At 51.4% G+C, this 13240-nt stretch overlaps 1 protein-coding gene across 12 annotated transcripts in view; it reads right to left on the bottom strand.

Moving 5' to 3' along the window:
• Positions 1–12912, bottom strand: part of FGFR2 (fibroblast growth factor receptor 2) — a 127720-nt gene extending 114808 nt beyond the window's left edge. For 10 of the 12 annotated variants that reach the window (XR_010838801.1, XM_067024509.1, XM_059052999.2 and 7 more), the window contains exons 1-2: positions 5669–6145; positions 1534–1825 (exon numbers count right to left, since the gene is read on the bottom strand). Coding sequence is in view for 11 of the 12 variants with exons in the window: in XM_067024509.1 (XP_066880610.1) it covers positions 1534–1699 (166 nt within the window). In the remaining variant the exon portion in view is untranslated. Of the gene's footprint in view, positions 1–1533; positions 1826–5169; positions 5214–5668; positions 6146–12849 lie in introns of those variants that run through there. The other 2 variants (XM_067024510.1, XM_067024511.1) reach the window with 2 other exon arrangements.
• Positions 12913–13240: the final 328 nt, after the last annotated feature.

Here is a 13240-nt window from a genome sequence, read left to right as displayed (position 1 = left end):
AACCTGGGCCATTCCTGGGAAATCCCAGCTCAGCTGCCTCGGTGTAGGCTGAGCCACGCACTCGGGGGGAAAACTGGCAATTAGAGAAACATCCATTTTAATTATTAGCGAAATTAAAGAAGTACAGGCATGACTTTCAGGAACCAGGACCCTTTTCCCTCAAGTTAAGCCCTTTAAAAAATGCATCACCACTGCACATCACAGCCATGCTTATGTCACAAGGAGGCAGAAACAGACACAAGCTCCTACCAGATTCCCTTCCCGAAGATCTAGAAGCCTTGGCGATGTCACCGCACCTGTTCATGATAAAGCCTCCGTACCTCTGTGTAAGAAAAAGGGCACGAGCCTCATCTCACGACTGCTGGACTGCTTCCGGTAAGAAGTCCCTCCGTCTTAGAAAAAGATATGCCTGTATGTTTCCTGACTCGGGGTCTTAGCGGGAGCCCCCGTCGGATGGGGACACAGGCCTCCCTCCCGCGTGGTCCTGGATGGGCTTGCGGTCCTCTTCTGTGCTGGGGGCCTTTCCAGAACAGCTGAGCTGACCCCAGCCCACTCAGGCCCCCGAGCTCAGCAGGCACCAGGTGGGCTCTCAGCAAACAGGTTCATTAAGTGGCGTTGAGTGTTAGGATCTGCCGTTTTATTCTCAGATTACCACTTGAAAAATAGCTCAGCTACCAATATTCCCTACTGATGACAGATTTTAGTGCTGCACCAAGTCAAGGCTTGGCTACCGACGTCTCAGAAGGACCTGGGGAGGAGGTTCCAAATCTGCCCGGCGGGATAATTCAGCCCTGTTTGGTGCTCACAACTGGCCTCATGCCTTTCTGTACTTTCCAAAATGCATAATGTGCTGCCTTCATGCAATTTCCAAAGCTGAAACACCAACGCACACCCTGTTAGATCTGGAAGTTCTCAGAGATTCAGGAAAGGCCCAGGTACACTTCAAATTGACTTAAAATAGAATCTGCCGCTTTGTGACGTACTGCTTAAGTATTATGAATTACAATGGCTCAAAAGAATGTAATGTGTCAAGCATCTCTGTGCTGAACTTCAGAGGCTGCTTTTTCTCCTTAGACAATGAAAATAAAATGTCAGTATTTCAGACGCTGGCAATTTCCCTCAGTGACTCCTTTTGTCAGAAAACAGCAATTCTTTCCATTGTGAGCAAGACTTTCTCCAGTAAGCGTGCTCCTGCAGGAAGCCCTAGACGGCATTCGGCTGCAAGCTCCCCTTCCACGGCTCTCCTGGGCACTGGATAAACCGCCCGCTGTCTCCCTCACCCGGCTCAGAGAAGCGCACGTGTCTAGAGATCACCAAACCACACCACTCTGCCCGCAGTGGGACACTGCGGGAAGCTTCTCTCGTAACCTCTGGCTTGCGGGCAGCAGACAGCCCACCCTCCCTTGCTCTTGGAAGACTCATTTAGAACGCAAGGGGCAGCTGATTCTCAAACAGGCCTTGACCTAAGTGCCACTTCCCCGGACAAATCCCAAAACAGACTGGGCACCTTGAAAGCGGAATTAAACAACTTACCTTCCGGCTCCGCCGTGGTATCCTCAACTAAATTGAAGGAGGGCCGGGCCAGGGACACGGTTGCCATGGTGACCACAACCAGGCCGAGGAAGCGCCCCCAGCGGACCATGGTTACGGTGCCAATCCCCCGTCCTCTTCCCGATCTCCATGTGGACGTTAATCCCATCTGCACACTTCCTCTATGAGCATGGACTGCCTGCAGCAATGCCTTCAGCCGGCGGTGGGCTTGGGAACCAAGGTGCTGTGACAGCCTCTGCTGGCCCTGCAGCCACTTCTGCTGCTGCTGTAGCCTCTAGAAGAGAGAGAGTCGGCAAGTCAGTGAAATCTGCCCCAACGCCAATTCATTTCAACCCAGTTCTTTCTCATTATCTGCAAATGCCTTCCATCCGCACGTGAGTCCCAGGGGTTTCCACCAGACCAGTCCACAAAAGGTGTTAGGCTGATCGTTTAGAAAGCCTACTTTTAAGAAACAGAGATAAAAAAAAAAAAAAGAGTAGCTACAGGACACAGATACGTGGGGCCACTTGAGTTAGGCAAAGTGTACTCTCTTCTTCTACCCACTGTCACCTCTACCGCCCTCAAAAAGCAGAAGCAACGTGACCTTAGTTTCAAGGGCAACTACAAAAGCAAGTTAATGATGCTCGGGCTGGCATACCCAGCCTCTCGTTAACTTCTCTCAGGCCAACTGGGCTTCAGAGGCGTCCGCTTCTGGGGGCTGGAGCAAAGTGGTTTGCTCCACCCTCACTGGAGCCCTCAGGAAGAAGGGAGACCAGCAAAGTAAAAAGAGCCCCAGGAAGGCGACCAAAAATTCCCACCAGTTTACACTTGTCGAGATTCATTTTCAAACGCAGAAATGTATTTCAATCTTTCGCCAAGCAGCCACTTACAAAGAATGAACGGAACTGCAATACATTCAAAGCAGCTGATCCAAAAAGAGACTCGAAGGCTGACTCCCGTTCCACTATGACTAATGACAACCCAGGCCTAGCGAATGTCTTCAGATAGAGTGCGTTAAGGAAGGGAGCAAATGCAAATTCTGATGAATATTACAGGCATTTACTAATGCTGCTGCTTCTGATGATATGTAAATTATCATCAAGGTATGTGATTGGGCCAATAGCTTTCAGTATGCTAACCTACTGGCTAAAATTTCAGAGCAGAAATTACAAGGGGGGTGTCCATCCTGCTATTCTGTTCACTCATTTGATCCAAAGGCAACGAAAATTTTCCACACTTAAGATATTCCAAATAACTTTAGATTTGTTTGGTATCAATTACTGAGTATAGAACCGAAATGCACAAACTTTAGAGAATTTGATCGACACAGTCACAGGTTCTGTGAACTATATATGAATGAACCACATTTTATAGGATCGAGGGTAGGGGTGAGGAGAACTTTCTAAACCCCACGTTTTTTGCATGACTTGATATGTCTAATTATGACTGCGATTTCAATACCGCTGGAGCCTCCCCAAAGCTTCATCAGAAAAAACTTTTAGCCTTCACTAAGGATTAAAGTGGGTAAGGGAAAAGAGGATGCTGCACCACTTCCAGAGGAGGAATAAAGAAAAGCTCTGCTTCAAAGAAAGCACATGTGAAACGGTGTGATTCACAGCACAAGCAAGAAGAGCATGTGTGCCCACCCTGTTTTCAGACTGCTTGAAGGATTTTTTGGCCAACTTTTCTTTCCTCTTCAAGTTAAGAGCCTCAAAAGATAATTCCGTATCTATTTCTACATACACGTGGGAGGAAAACACACAAACATTCTCACTGATTTACTAAGCATTTCCAGAATGCATGGGAATTTTCTGCTTCACAGGAACAATCTTAAATCCTAGCAGGAGACTGGGCCCCAGGCTGCTTCCCCAGCCGCCTGGCCCACCTGTCCCGGCCTAGAGGAGCTTCCTTTGCTCTAGGCAGGGAAAGGTGGACAGTGAGTGACCTCAGCTAAATGCCAAACCATTCATTTATCCCATCAGCTTGCACCAGAAACTGACTTTTAGCCATTTCCAGGTCCAGGCCCCGCCGCCACCCCCCTCCCAAATCCCTGGAAGGTGGAGGCCTAGGGCGGCAGGTCTGCACAACTCCTCACCAGACTGGACAAAAGCATGGAGGGACCTCCTAGGCAGGATAATGAGGCCCGCAGGCTCGGGGTTGGGAACACGGGCCCAGCATGCCGCTGGCGGCCACAATCCCGGCTTCCTGCCTTCAATACCATAATCCCTCCTGGAGTCTGAGCCTCAGTGAAAGCCCCGGCGTGTTTATTTTTCCCCTTGAAAGGGAACTCTCTTCTCCGCCTGGGCGCGGGAGGAGTTGTCACCCTCCCGGTGATGGATGGCTCTTCATGGCCACCCGTCCCCCTGGTCCATTTTCACCTCGGCACAAGCCGGCCCCCAAAGACAGGCAAAGTGACAAGCGAGAGGGCTTGGCTGGGGAGTGGTCCCTATGCCGGGTCGATGCTGGGCTCCTCGGTTTACCAGAACATTCCCCAACCCTCCCCCCACCCTCCAAGAGGACAGCCCATACAGCGCCCACCTTACCTGAGTTTCTACCCCTAAGAGGTTGTCTGTCTGCCTCCCCGCCCATGACGAGCACTTCGGTGTTTTGTTCCCAGTATATTTCACATCAGTCAAGAGAGCCAGGCAAGGCTGGTGGGTGGGGGGCGCCCAGGTCCCCCAGGGGGCAGATCCGCCTCCTGGCTCAGAGCCTCCCTAGCTCCCCTTCTCCCCACAGCTAACAGGGCAGGGGCCTCTCAAGGGGTCAAATGCGGTGGGGGTGGGGATTCCTCAACATACTCAAATCTCAAAAACTACAAAATACAGGCTGACTTGGGACCACCTTCTCTTCCCTGTTAACGCTGGCAAGCCAGTGAGGACTTGCCGCCGCTTCGGGAGAACTGAACACCACCAACCCGGCTTCATTGTAGCACTTCTTTCATTTGTTTGCTTGGAATATCTGATTTTCTCCCCCTTCTCCCGGCGCTAAAGAGCTCAGAGAAATCTGCATTTTAATTGACATTCCACCGAGAGAGCGGGGGGGGGGGGGGGGGGGGGGGCTCCCGATCGCTTTTCTATTCAAACTAAACAGGCTTTTCAGATGAAAATGAGTCGAGGCTAGTGGAAGATTTACGGGGATTTGGGACCAAGGGGACAATGGGGTTTTAAATGTTGATAGCGTTTCACACCAAACACATAATATGGGTGAAAGCAGGTTTGCCCTTAAGGGTAGGTTTTATTGAATTGAGCGAGAGGAAGGAAGGTCTCCCTTGCGGGAGCGGACGGCGAGGGGAGCGGCGGGGACTCATCGCCCAAGGGCCGGACCTCTGCGCCTGGCCCTCTGGCCGCGACGGTCGGAGCCAGCTCCTGGCCCGGCCCCCGGCTGATTCCCCGGCGCGGTCCGGCCGCCGAAAGAATGAGCGCGCAAGTTAGAACTCGCCTGCGCTTTCGACATCTCCGAGCTGCTGCCGGCGGAGCAGGCAGCGAACTAGAAAAAGTCGGTCCAGTTCGCCCCCTAGCCCCAGGCGCGCCGGGCTCCCTCCAGCGCCGACGGCGGCTGCGGGCCAGGGGCGCCCGGCACTGCAATCGGGGAACCGGAGCAGCCCCCTCCCCAAATGTGCCACCCCCGAGCATCTCCTACCCTACAGAGGTGTCGCCGGCCCCACCCCAGCGGCTCCCTCCCGGGGAAGGGCACCCCTGTCGGGGCCTGGATGGGACGGCACGGGTGCTCCCCGAGCCCCGGAACGAGGAACCCCGAAGATGCCCCTCCGAGCTCCGGTCCTGCGCGGCTGTGCCACCAAGCGAAGCAGCCCCGCCGCTCGCCCGCCAGCTCTGGGGTCGGAGGATCTCGCCGGGCTGGCGGGAGTGCGCCGGCCGGAGTTTGACAGGGGGGCGGGTGTGAGCGCCAGAGGCAGATGTCAGCATCTGGATGGGGGTGGTAGAGGCAGAACTTCCCTAACGGCAGCCGTCAGCATGCACCCAGCTCCCCCATCACCTACGCAGCCAAAGAGGGGGGCCTGGGAGCAGCCTCCAAGTGCCAGCCCTCCGCCCGGGGGACCGTGCACCCGGCGTCCCGGGCTTTCACGGCGCCCACTCTCCCGTCCCGCGAGCCTCCCCGAGGGGCCCACCACGGCGGTTACCTTGAATGGCAACGATCCCCGGCGATCGGCTCTGTCCCCGCGCCCGGCGTGGGTCGGGACGGAGCAAACGACGAGCTCCCCCCCAAAAGTGGTCCTTGGGTCCTCGCCGGCGCCAAGGCTCCGAGGCTTCACGCGCACCCCAGGCTGCGGAGGCGCGCGGGCATGACGCCCGCAGGCTGCGCTTGGATTTGGGGAGCGAGAGGAAGAAAGGACTCAGGCTTGGCGTTTCCTCCAGCAAACTTTGCTCGCAACTTGCGAACGCTCGGAGCGCGCAGGAAAGCCGCGGCCTCGGGGCGCCCGGGGCTCGCGGCCGGGCCCAGCCAGCATGGAAAGGAGTTGCCGCGCGGGGCCAGCTACACCGCGCGCAGACCCCGCGGCGCCCGAGCTTTGTGGCGGCCGCGCTCGCTCGCTCGCTCGCTCGCCCGCCCGCTCCGGACCCGCCGCCCGCCCGCTCGGCTCTCCGCGGCGCTCTCCACTGCCGCCGCCGCCGCCGCCCGCGCCGCCGCCGCCGCCGCCCCCTCCCGGCGGGTCACGCCCCCGCTGAAACCCGAGCCGTTTCCTGGACGGCGGCGCCCGCTCTGCCAATCAGCGCCGCGCGCCCCGACCGCCCCTGCTCCGCGCGGCTCCCGACGCCTGCGAGCGGCCCCAAGACCCCGGCCGGGAAGGCGAGGGGCCCGGCCAGCAGCGGGACGGAGAGAGGCAGCAGCATCCCCGGTGAATCAGGCCGGGTCCCGCGCCCCCGCCCCCGACCCCTTTCTTTGGGAGCTGGCCTGACCGACGGTTTGCCGGGCGGTTGCGTTACGTTATCTTATTTCAAGTCAAAACAAATGACAGAATGCCTGTTCTACGGCCGAAAGAGACTTTAAAATGCGTCTGCGTGGTATTGCGGGGAGAAATGTAATGCAACTGAAATTTTGAGAGGAGAGGAAGCAACTTGGGAATGGTTGCTGGACGCTACACTGCTCTGTCCTTCAAAACGAGAGCAATGAGAAAAGAAACAAATATTTATGGAGGCCCTGCTATGGGTGGGACACACGGAATAGTCTTCTTTTTAATCGACACAGCCACCCTGCAGAGTAATAGTCCCAGTTTCTGGTAAGGAAACTGAGGATGAGAGAAGTTATTTGTCGAGGGTTAAACAGCTGGTTACTGGCAGCAGCTGAGCCTGGCTTTGAATCTGGATGTCTTAGAAAAAGTTCAAAACTGGAGAAAAAAAAAAGTGTTGTTTGGTAATATATATTTGGATCAATAAATTCGGAAGATTCTAAAGACTCAACTCTGCTGTAAATAGCTGTATGACCTTGAGCAAATCAATTCCTCTCTCTGAATCTTAAGATTCTTCAACCAAATGCCAAGCTGTAACTGGTTAAAGTTCATATTTTCCATTTACCTTTTCCACTAGGCTGTAGCTACCGGATAATTTATTCTTTAATATACTTTCTCTCCTTCCTCACTCATCCAGCTCCTAAGCAGTGCTGCCTTAAGTCCAAGACAATATAAATAAAAACCTTAATTATTTTTCCTTAGAAAAGGTCGTTAAACCCAGAAGTGCTTTTGAGTCCTGAAGATGGATGGAGCAACAGTACCAAAGTGACCTGGGAAATCGACTTTTCCTGAATTTAGAAATGCAGTTGCTCATGGGTCATTGACACTGCGCAATTCATAACATTTACGGAAATATTTTTTCAAGGTGCCACATCATTAGAAAATCATTTTTCTTCACAATACATCTCAGAGAACTTCTATGTAAAATTCCCTAAAAGCTAGGAGTAACAGATCCATTGAAATGCTTCAGGCAAATGGCTATGAAATTCTGTTTTGGAAATGTGACAGCAAAAGTAATAGTCTGACTCTCAAGCAAAACAATCTGTTCATGTATACGATTGGGGGAGGGCTATGTGTTTTGGTCAAGTCTTCAAACCTGAATCAGTCCCAGAACCTTTTAATTCATGGGACACCTCAGCCAGGTGACCCTCCGCCACCCACCACACCTGAGTTGTTGTGACCACATCGGTACCTTTCCAACATCTCAGACCAGGGGGCACGGAAAGAGACGTGGCTGAGCGTCTGCCTGCTCGGGCTGGCGCTTACGTCTTTATATTCCCTGCCAATGGGGAACTCAAGTGTCTCAGTACAGATTCCTTTCCCATCCTGCAAGGAATCCATCAGCCATTGAAAATGCTGTTAACACATTCTCACATAAATTAGTGGTGCAGGAAGCCGCCGTCCCTATCCCCCATTCATCAATGGCTCTATGTACGTCAAATAAAAGGGAAGCCTTCCGCTGAAAATGACAAATAAGAACACCTACTTCAACGTCCAGATGCAGTTTGCAGCATTTATTCTTTATAGGGATGAAAAGACACCAATCCATCAAAAGCCCCTTATTCCCTTAAGAGTGTCCGTTTTTAAGTGAGTGGAGCCCGCAAGCCCACAACAGCAAACTGTTTGGTTTTGAGAAAAGCAAAAGCATGTTTGGAATTTAAAAAAAAAAAAAAAAAAAAAAAAAAAAAAAAACCAATCCTGTCATCATATTTAGGCTTCAAGTGACCTCAGAGGGTCTAGGAAAGCTTTCACACCAGCGAGGCTTCTGAATGAGAAAATAATCTCTTTACAGTTTTTTTCTCTTCCCTCTTCAAGTGGCTGGAACCCCTTTTGTCAATGGCCTCCCGTGAATGGTGTAGCTAGTAAGCCTATAAATGAGCTTCCACAGCCGAGTGTGAATAGGTAAATAAGCCCCAATCTGTTGAGGTTCAGGGCCGAGGGCAGAAAAGCCAGAAAGAACTAAAGGTGACAGTTTGAACTGAACCACGAACGCCAGCACTAGGTTTCAGCTGGCAGAACCGCCAGACAAGGCCCCATTCACAGCCCCTCTGCCCCCCACTGAGGCCCCTTTTCCCCGCAATTTCCCCCCCTTTACAAAAATGTGTTGAGTAGTCACCCATTTTTTTTTTCAAAAGCCCTCGAGACGCCCTTCTTTTTTTCACTCCAGTAGTGATACATCAATGGAAGGAAGGAAAATGAGGACACCAGAACTCCAATGCCCCATAAGCTTCAAGGAACAAACCGCTGCTTGCCCACTGGTTCTGCGGAGAGAAAGGGGGAGGGGGTGGGAACCCTAGCTGCCATGGGCCTCTCTCCTTTAAAGATTTAGAATTTCTCTTTTAATAATTTGTTTTTTAATGGGTGGCTGTTCCTTCACCCGATAGAAAAGTTAGAGGAATAAAAAGGCTACTGACATTTAAGTGCTAATGAGCCCTTTTAAACGTGCTTCTGAGCGCCCTGCAAAACTATGAATTTCATTCTTCAAACTACATCTCAAGAATGTCCGTAGCATAAAAGAAGCATTCGAAAGGAGAAACCTACAATAGTCCAAGGACTATGGTAAGAGTCGTTAATCCTAGGATGGGCTGGTGGAGGCAGGGGATCCGAGAGCTTGGACCCATCTTCAGGGAGCTTATGACATTTTAGCTGAAGCAAAATCATGAATTCCAGCACTGGTCATCATCAATGAATCTGAACTTAGAACAGGGCCTGAATCTCCAAGCCAAGACTTCCCTGGAGAAAAACTTAAATTATCTGAGTCTTCCATGTTGTCAGCTATAAAATTAGGAAAACAATGGGACCTATCTTGAGGTACCGTAAGTCCCCTACATCCGACCCTTCAAGTTGCGAAGTTTCAACAATGCAAACGTATTATGAACCTATCACAGTACAGTACTATGTAGCCGATCGTGTTAGTTGGGTACCTAGGCTAACTGTGTTGGACTTACAAACAAATCGGGCTTAAGGAACGTGCTCTCGGAACGGAACTCGTTCGTATGTAGGGGATTTGCTGTAATTTAATAGAGTCAGTCAAAGAATTAAACGAATTAAGGTGTGACAAGCATTTAGACCTTTTTATCCAGATACCCCATGGTTCTAGAGCAACTCTTGGGCACATGGGAAATGCAATGTGTTTGCTATGATTATTATCAGCTGTTAGTATCATTCCCACCTCCTGGGACTACTGGAAAAATTAAAGCGATCCAGTGAAGAGCCGAGAACCCGCTAGCAATCACGTGGATATTATTTTGAACCTGGTTTTAAAAGAGTCTGGAGCCAACACTGCTGGATTCCCCAGTCGTCCTCTGCCCCAGCTGAAAGGCCTGGAGGTGCCTACCCAAGACCCCCGTAAGATGAAATGGCTGGAAGGCAGCCAAGTCATACAAATAGCCATCCAACTGGAAAGCATTACAACGCTCACTGGTACCCACTACCCAGAAGCGGTCCCAGGGAGTGGCGAGGAAGATAGAGGGGGTGGTGCCGGGCAGAAGACACTTTTAACACCAGTGAACAGCTTAAGAAAGAGCTTCTTTGAAAACGCGAGGAGCATCTGAATAAAAATTGCCACTACGCCCTGCTCTGATGGTTTGCGGGATTTCCAAATGGCTTGAATGACACGGGTAGGTCTTCCTAGGGAGACTGGGCCCAAAGGTGAGGAAGTGTGTATTAAACCATCCTGTTGACTCCCGAATTTTACAGGGGAGGAAATCAGGGTGCAGAAAGGGGAAGTGACGGGCTCTAGGCCACCACGCTGGCTGATGGCAGGGAAACCCAGAAATCTGTTCTCCCGATCAGGCTGGGATTCTTTTCAGTGGCCACGAGAGCAAGTGAGCCACTTTCATGTGTTTATGCCAGGCTACTCAGCTCAGTATAGAACTGAGATATTTTGAGTAGAATTCACTGCCTCCCAAAATGTTAATATTTCCAGGGAATTTCCCCACTCCCCATGGGTCCAGCCCATTTCTCCTTCTTCAAGTGTTCCAAGAAGAATCTGTGTAAGGGTTATCATTGCTGTTATGTTTCAAAGAACCTTCAAGTTCAGGTGCATGAGATTGTCTGACATCTCTTTTGCACACTTACCGTTTCATCAGCGGAATTTGCATAGTCTTCAAAACGGGAAGAATTAAAGGCCAACATTTTTGGTCCGTAAAATGATTCTTATCAGTGATATTATAAAAAACAAATGGAAATGGAAGATTCTGAAGAATTGCTGAGGCTTGCGTTTGAAAAATGAAGGCTTACGAATCCACCCCACATTTGCTATTTGCACCTGGGTAACTGGGTCTGTTACTCAAAACGCAATTGAGGGGCAATTCAGGAACCTTGACTGTGTTCTGGTTCAAGAAAAGCAAAAATCGCTGTAAAAGACAGTGGGAGAGGGCATAACTGGGGACATTTTACTCTGGTCTCAACACTGCCCCCTAGTGCCACCCCCAAAAGCTGCAAGTCCCTACCCTGCCGGCTGCCAATCTGAACACGTGAAGGAAATTTGATTGATTGATTCACTGGTTGGCCACACCAGCCAGATGCGATATCTATGAAGCCCAAAGTCACAGGGCATTTGACAGGCAACCTTGTGCAGCAGAAACCGCGCGAGGCCAGGGCACCCAAGACCTGGGTTTTCATCCCAACATTGTCAGGGACCAACTGTCTTGATTCCAGCAAAGTCACTGAATGCGCCCGCCCCACCACCCTTGGCATCCCCCACTTTTGCATAATTGAGGTCTCCCCCTTCTAGCTGCAAAGATAAATTTGTCTCTGATCTCCAGCCCCTCCCAACGCAGAGCATTCCTCGCCTCAGAGAAACAGAGAGGTTGTCATTTACCCACCACTGAAGAGCGAACTGGTTACAGAAAGTCAACGTCCACTTTAAAGTATTTTGAAACCGTAGTCCAGGAACCCTGCTGTTGACCCCTGTCTGCTAGTAACGGTATCTGCCGGAAAAGTCCTCTAATCCCCGGCCCATTGCTGCTTAAGGGAAATTGACGGCATGTCATTGCTTGGCTGCAAGATTCCGTGCTCTCCTCCCACTCCCACCCCGCCCTCGACCACCACCTCTACCACAACGCCTCCAAGCGGACTGGAGAGAAAACATGCAGGTGGTTTTAGCTGGTGCAGGACAAATTAGAAAGAGATCAACCATGGTGTCCTATTGCCACCTTCTGCCCCCTCCCCATCCGTGCCCACTGTCTCTGCTTGGAGCTGTGCTGTCCAATACGGCAGCCACCAGCCAATGTGATTAAGTTAAATTAATTAAAGTTAAATAAGACTTCAAGTTCAGGTCTTTGATAACACTAACCCCATTTCAAGTACTGGAAAGCCACATGTGGGTGGCTAGGGCCACCACATTGGACAGTGAAGATGTTAGAGGAAATTGTCATCATGGCAGAATGCTGTATCGGATGGACTTCCCTGGAGAAGCTCTCTGCCTTCCCCCTCCTCCTCCAGGAGGATCTCCTTAGCCAGGGGAGCCCCCAAGATCTGCTCCTGCCTTTCTCCCCGCAACTCCCACTCGCGCTCCATCGTCTTGTGCTACCGGCAGGGTTTATTTTTATTTATTTATAATTTCTATTTATTTTATTTTCGGCTGCATCAGGTCTTAGTTGCAGGAAGCGGGATCTTTCACTGTGGCGCACGGGCTCCTCTCTAGTTGTGGCGGGCGGGCTCAATAGTTGCCGCGCTTGGGCTTAGTTGCCCTGCGGCATGTGGGACCTTAGTTCCCGGACCAGGAATCGAACCCGCGTCCCCTGCACAGGAAGGTGGATTCTTAACCACTGGACCATCAGGGAAGTCCCTACCAGCAGGGTTTAGGGATAGGAATTCTACTCTTTGGAATGGGAAGAGTGCCAGAGAGAGCCAGGGTTCTCTTTGATGGACAAATACAGTATTACCGTTGGCTGAATGAAAGTGATGAGGTGCCTATAGCGTCGCCTTCTGATTCCAGGGCCGTGAATCAGAGGCAGAAAGGCCGGCTGAACCAAGGTGGCAATGCCCTGGGAGAAAGCCCGGTCGAATTTGACCTTGGACAACAATTGGGGGATAAAAGGGTTCATTGGGGACCACTAAATCATAACACCCAGAAAAGCCCAGCCTGCCTCTCCCATCTCGCGGTCCAGGGCCTGGCACACTGCCTGGCTGGTTGTGGGCAGTTCATGAGCTGCCTTTGTGCCTCCAGGCCCTCAACAGGTACTTGGTGATTGATGGTGATTGACCTTAGCCTCTTTGGGGGCTTCCTAATTAAGGCGTCTGGGAACATTTACATAGGGTTTTGCACCTAGTCCATGAAGTATATTTAGAAGTTAGAGAAGTAAAGCCGTTTTAGGGCAAGGCCCACCTAGCTGTGCAGTGGAAGTTACCTTTCTTCGCAAGACGCGATTTCCACGGTGCCTTCCTCCTCCTTTCCTCTTGATTTCTGCGTTTGGTTTAGTTTGCTATTTCCCTGAGGGTGTGCGTCTACTTCGTCCAAACGAGAAAAGAAGTTCACTTTAATAAACCGAAGGGGAGAAAAATGATGCGGCCAGGATCCTGGTAAAGTCGGGGAAGGAGACGGAGAATACAGAGCAAAAATCGTCAAACCACAAGCCCAGTAACACTTTTAGAGTCCCAGAGCTCTTGTATTTTGTCCCCAGGCTGGGGAGAAAGACCATCAAGGGGGGAGCGATTCCTTTAACAGATTTCGGAGAGTGGCGCTGAACCAAAGTTAACTCCTTCGCGGCAGCCGGATGCCGGCGTGGCGCTCGGCCCGCG

The sequence above is a fragment of the Kogia breviceps genome, chromosome 2 (assembly GCF_026419965.1).
Source record: "Kogia breviceps isolate mKogBre1 chromosome 2, mKogBre1 haplotype 1, whole genome shotgun sequence".
NCBI lineage: Eukaryota > Metazoa > Chordata > Mammalia > Artiodactyla > Physeteridae > Kogia > Kogia breviceps.
Note: the sequence above shows the minus strand (reverse complement) of the source record. Positions and strands in the feature narration are given on the sequence as shown.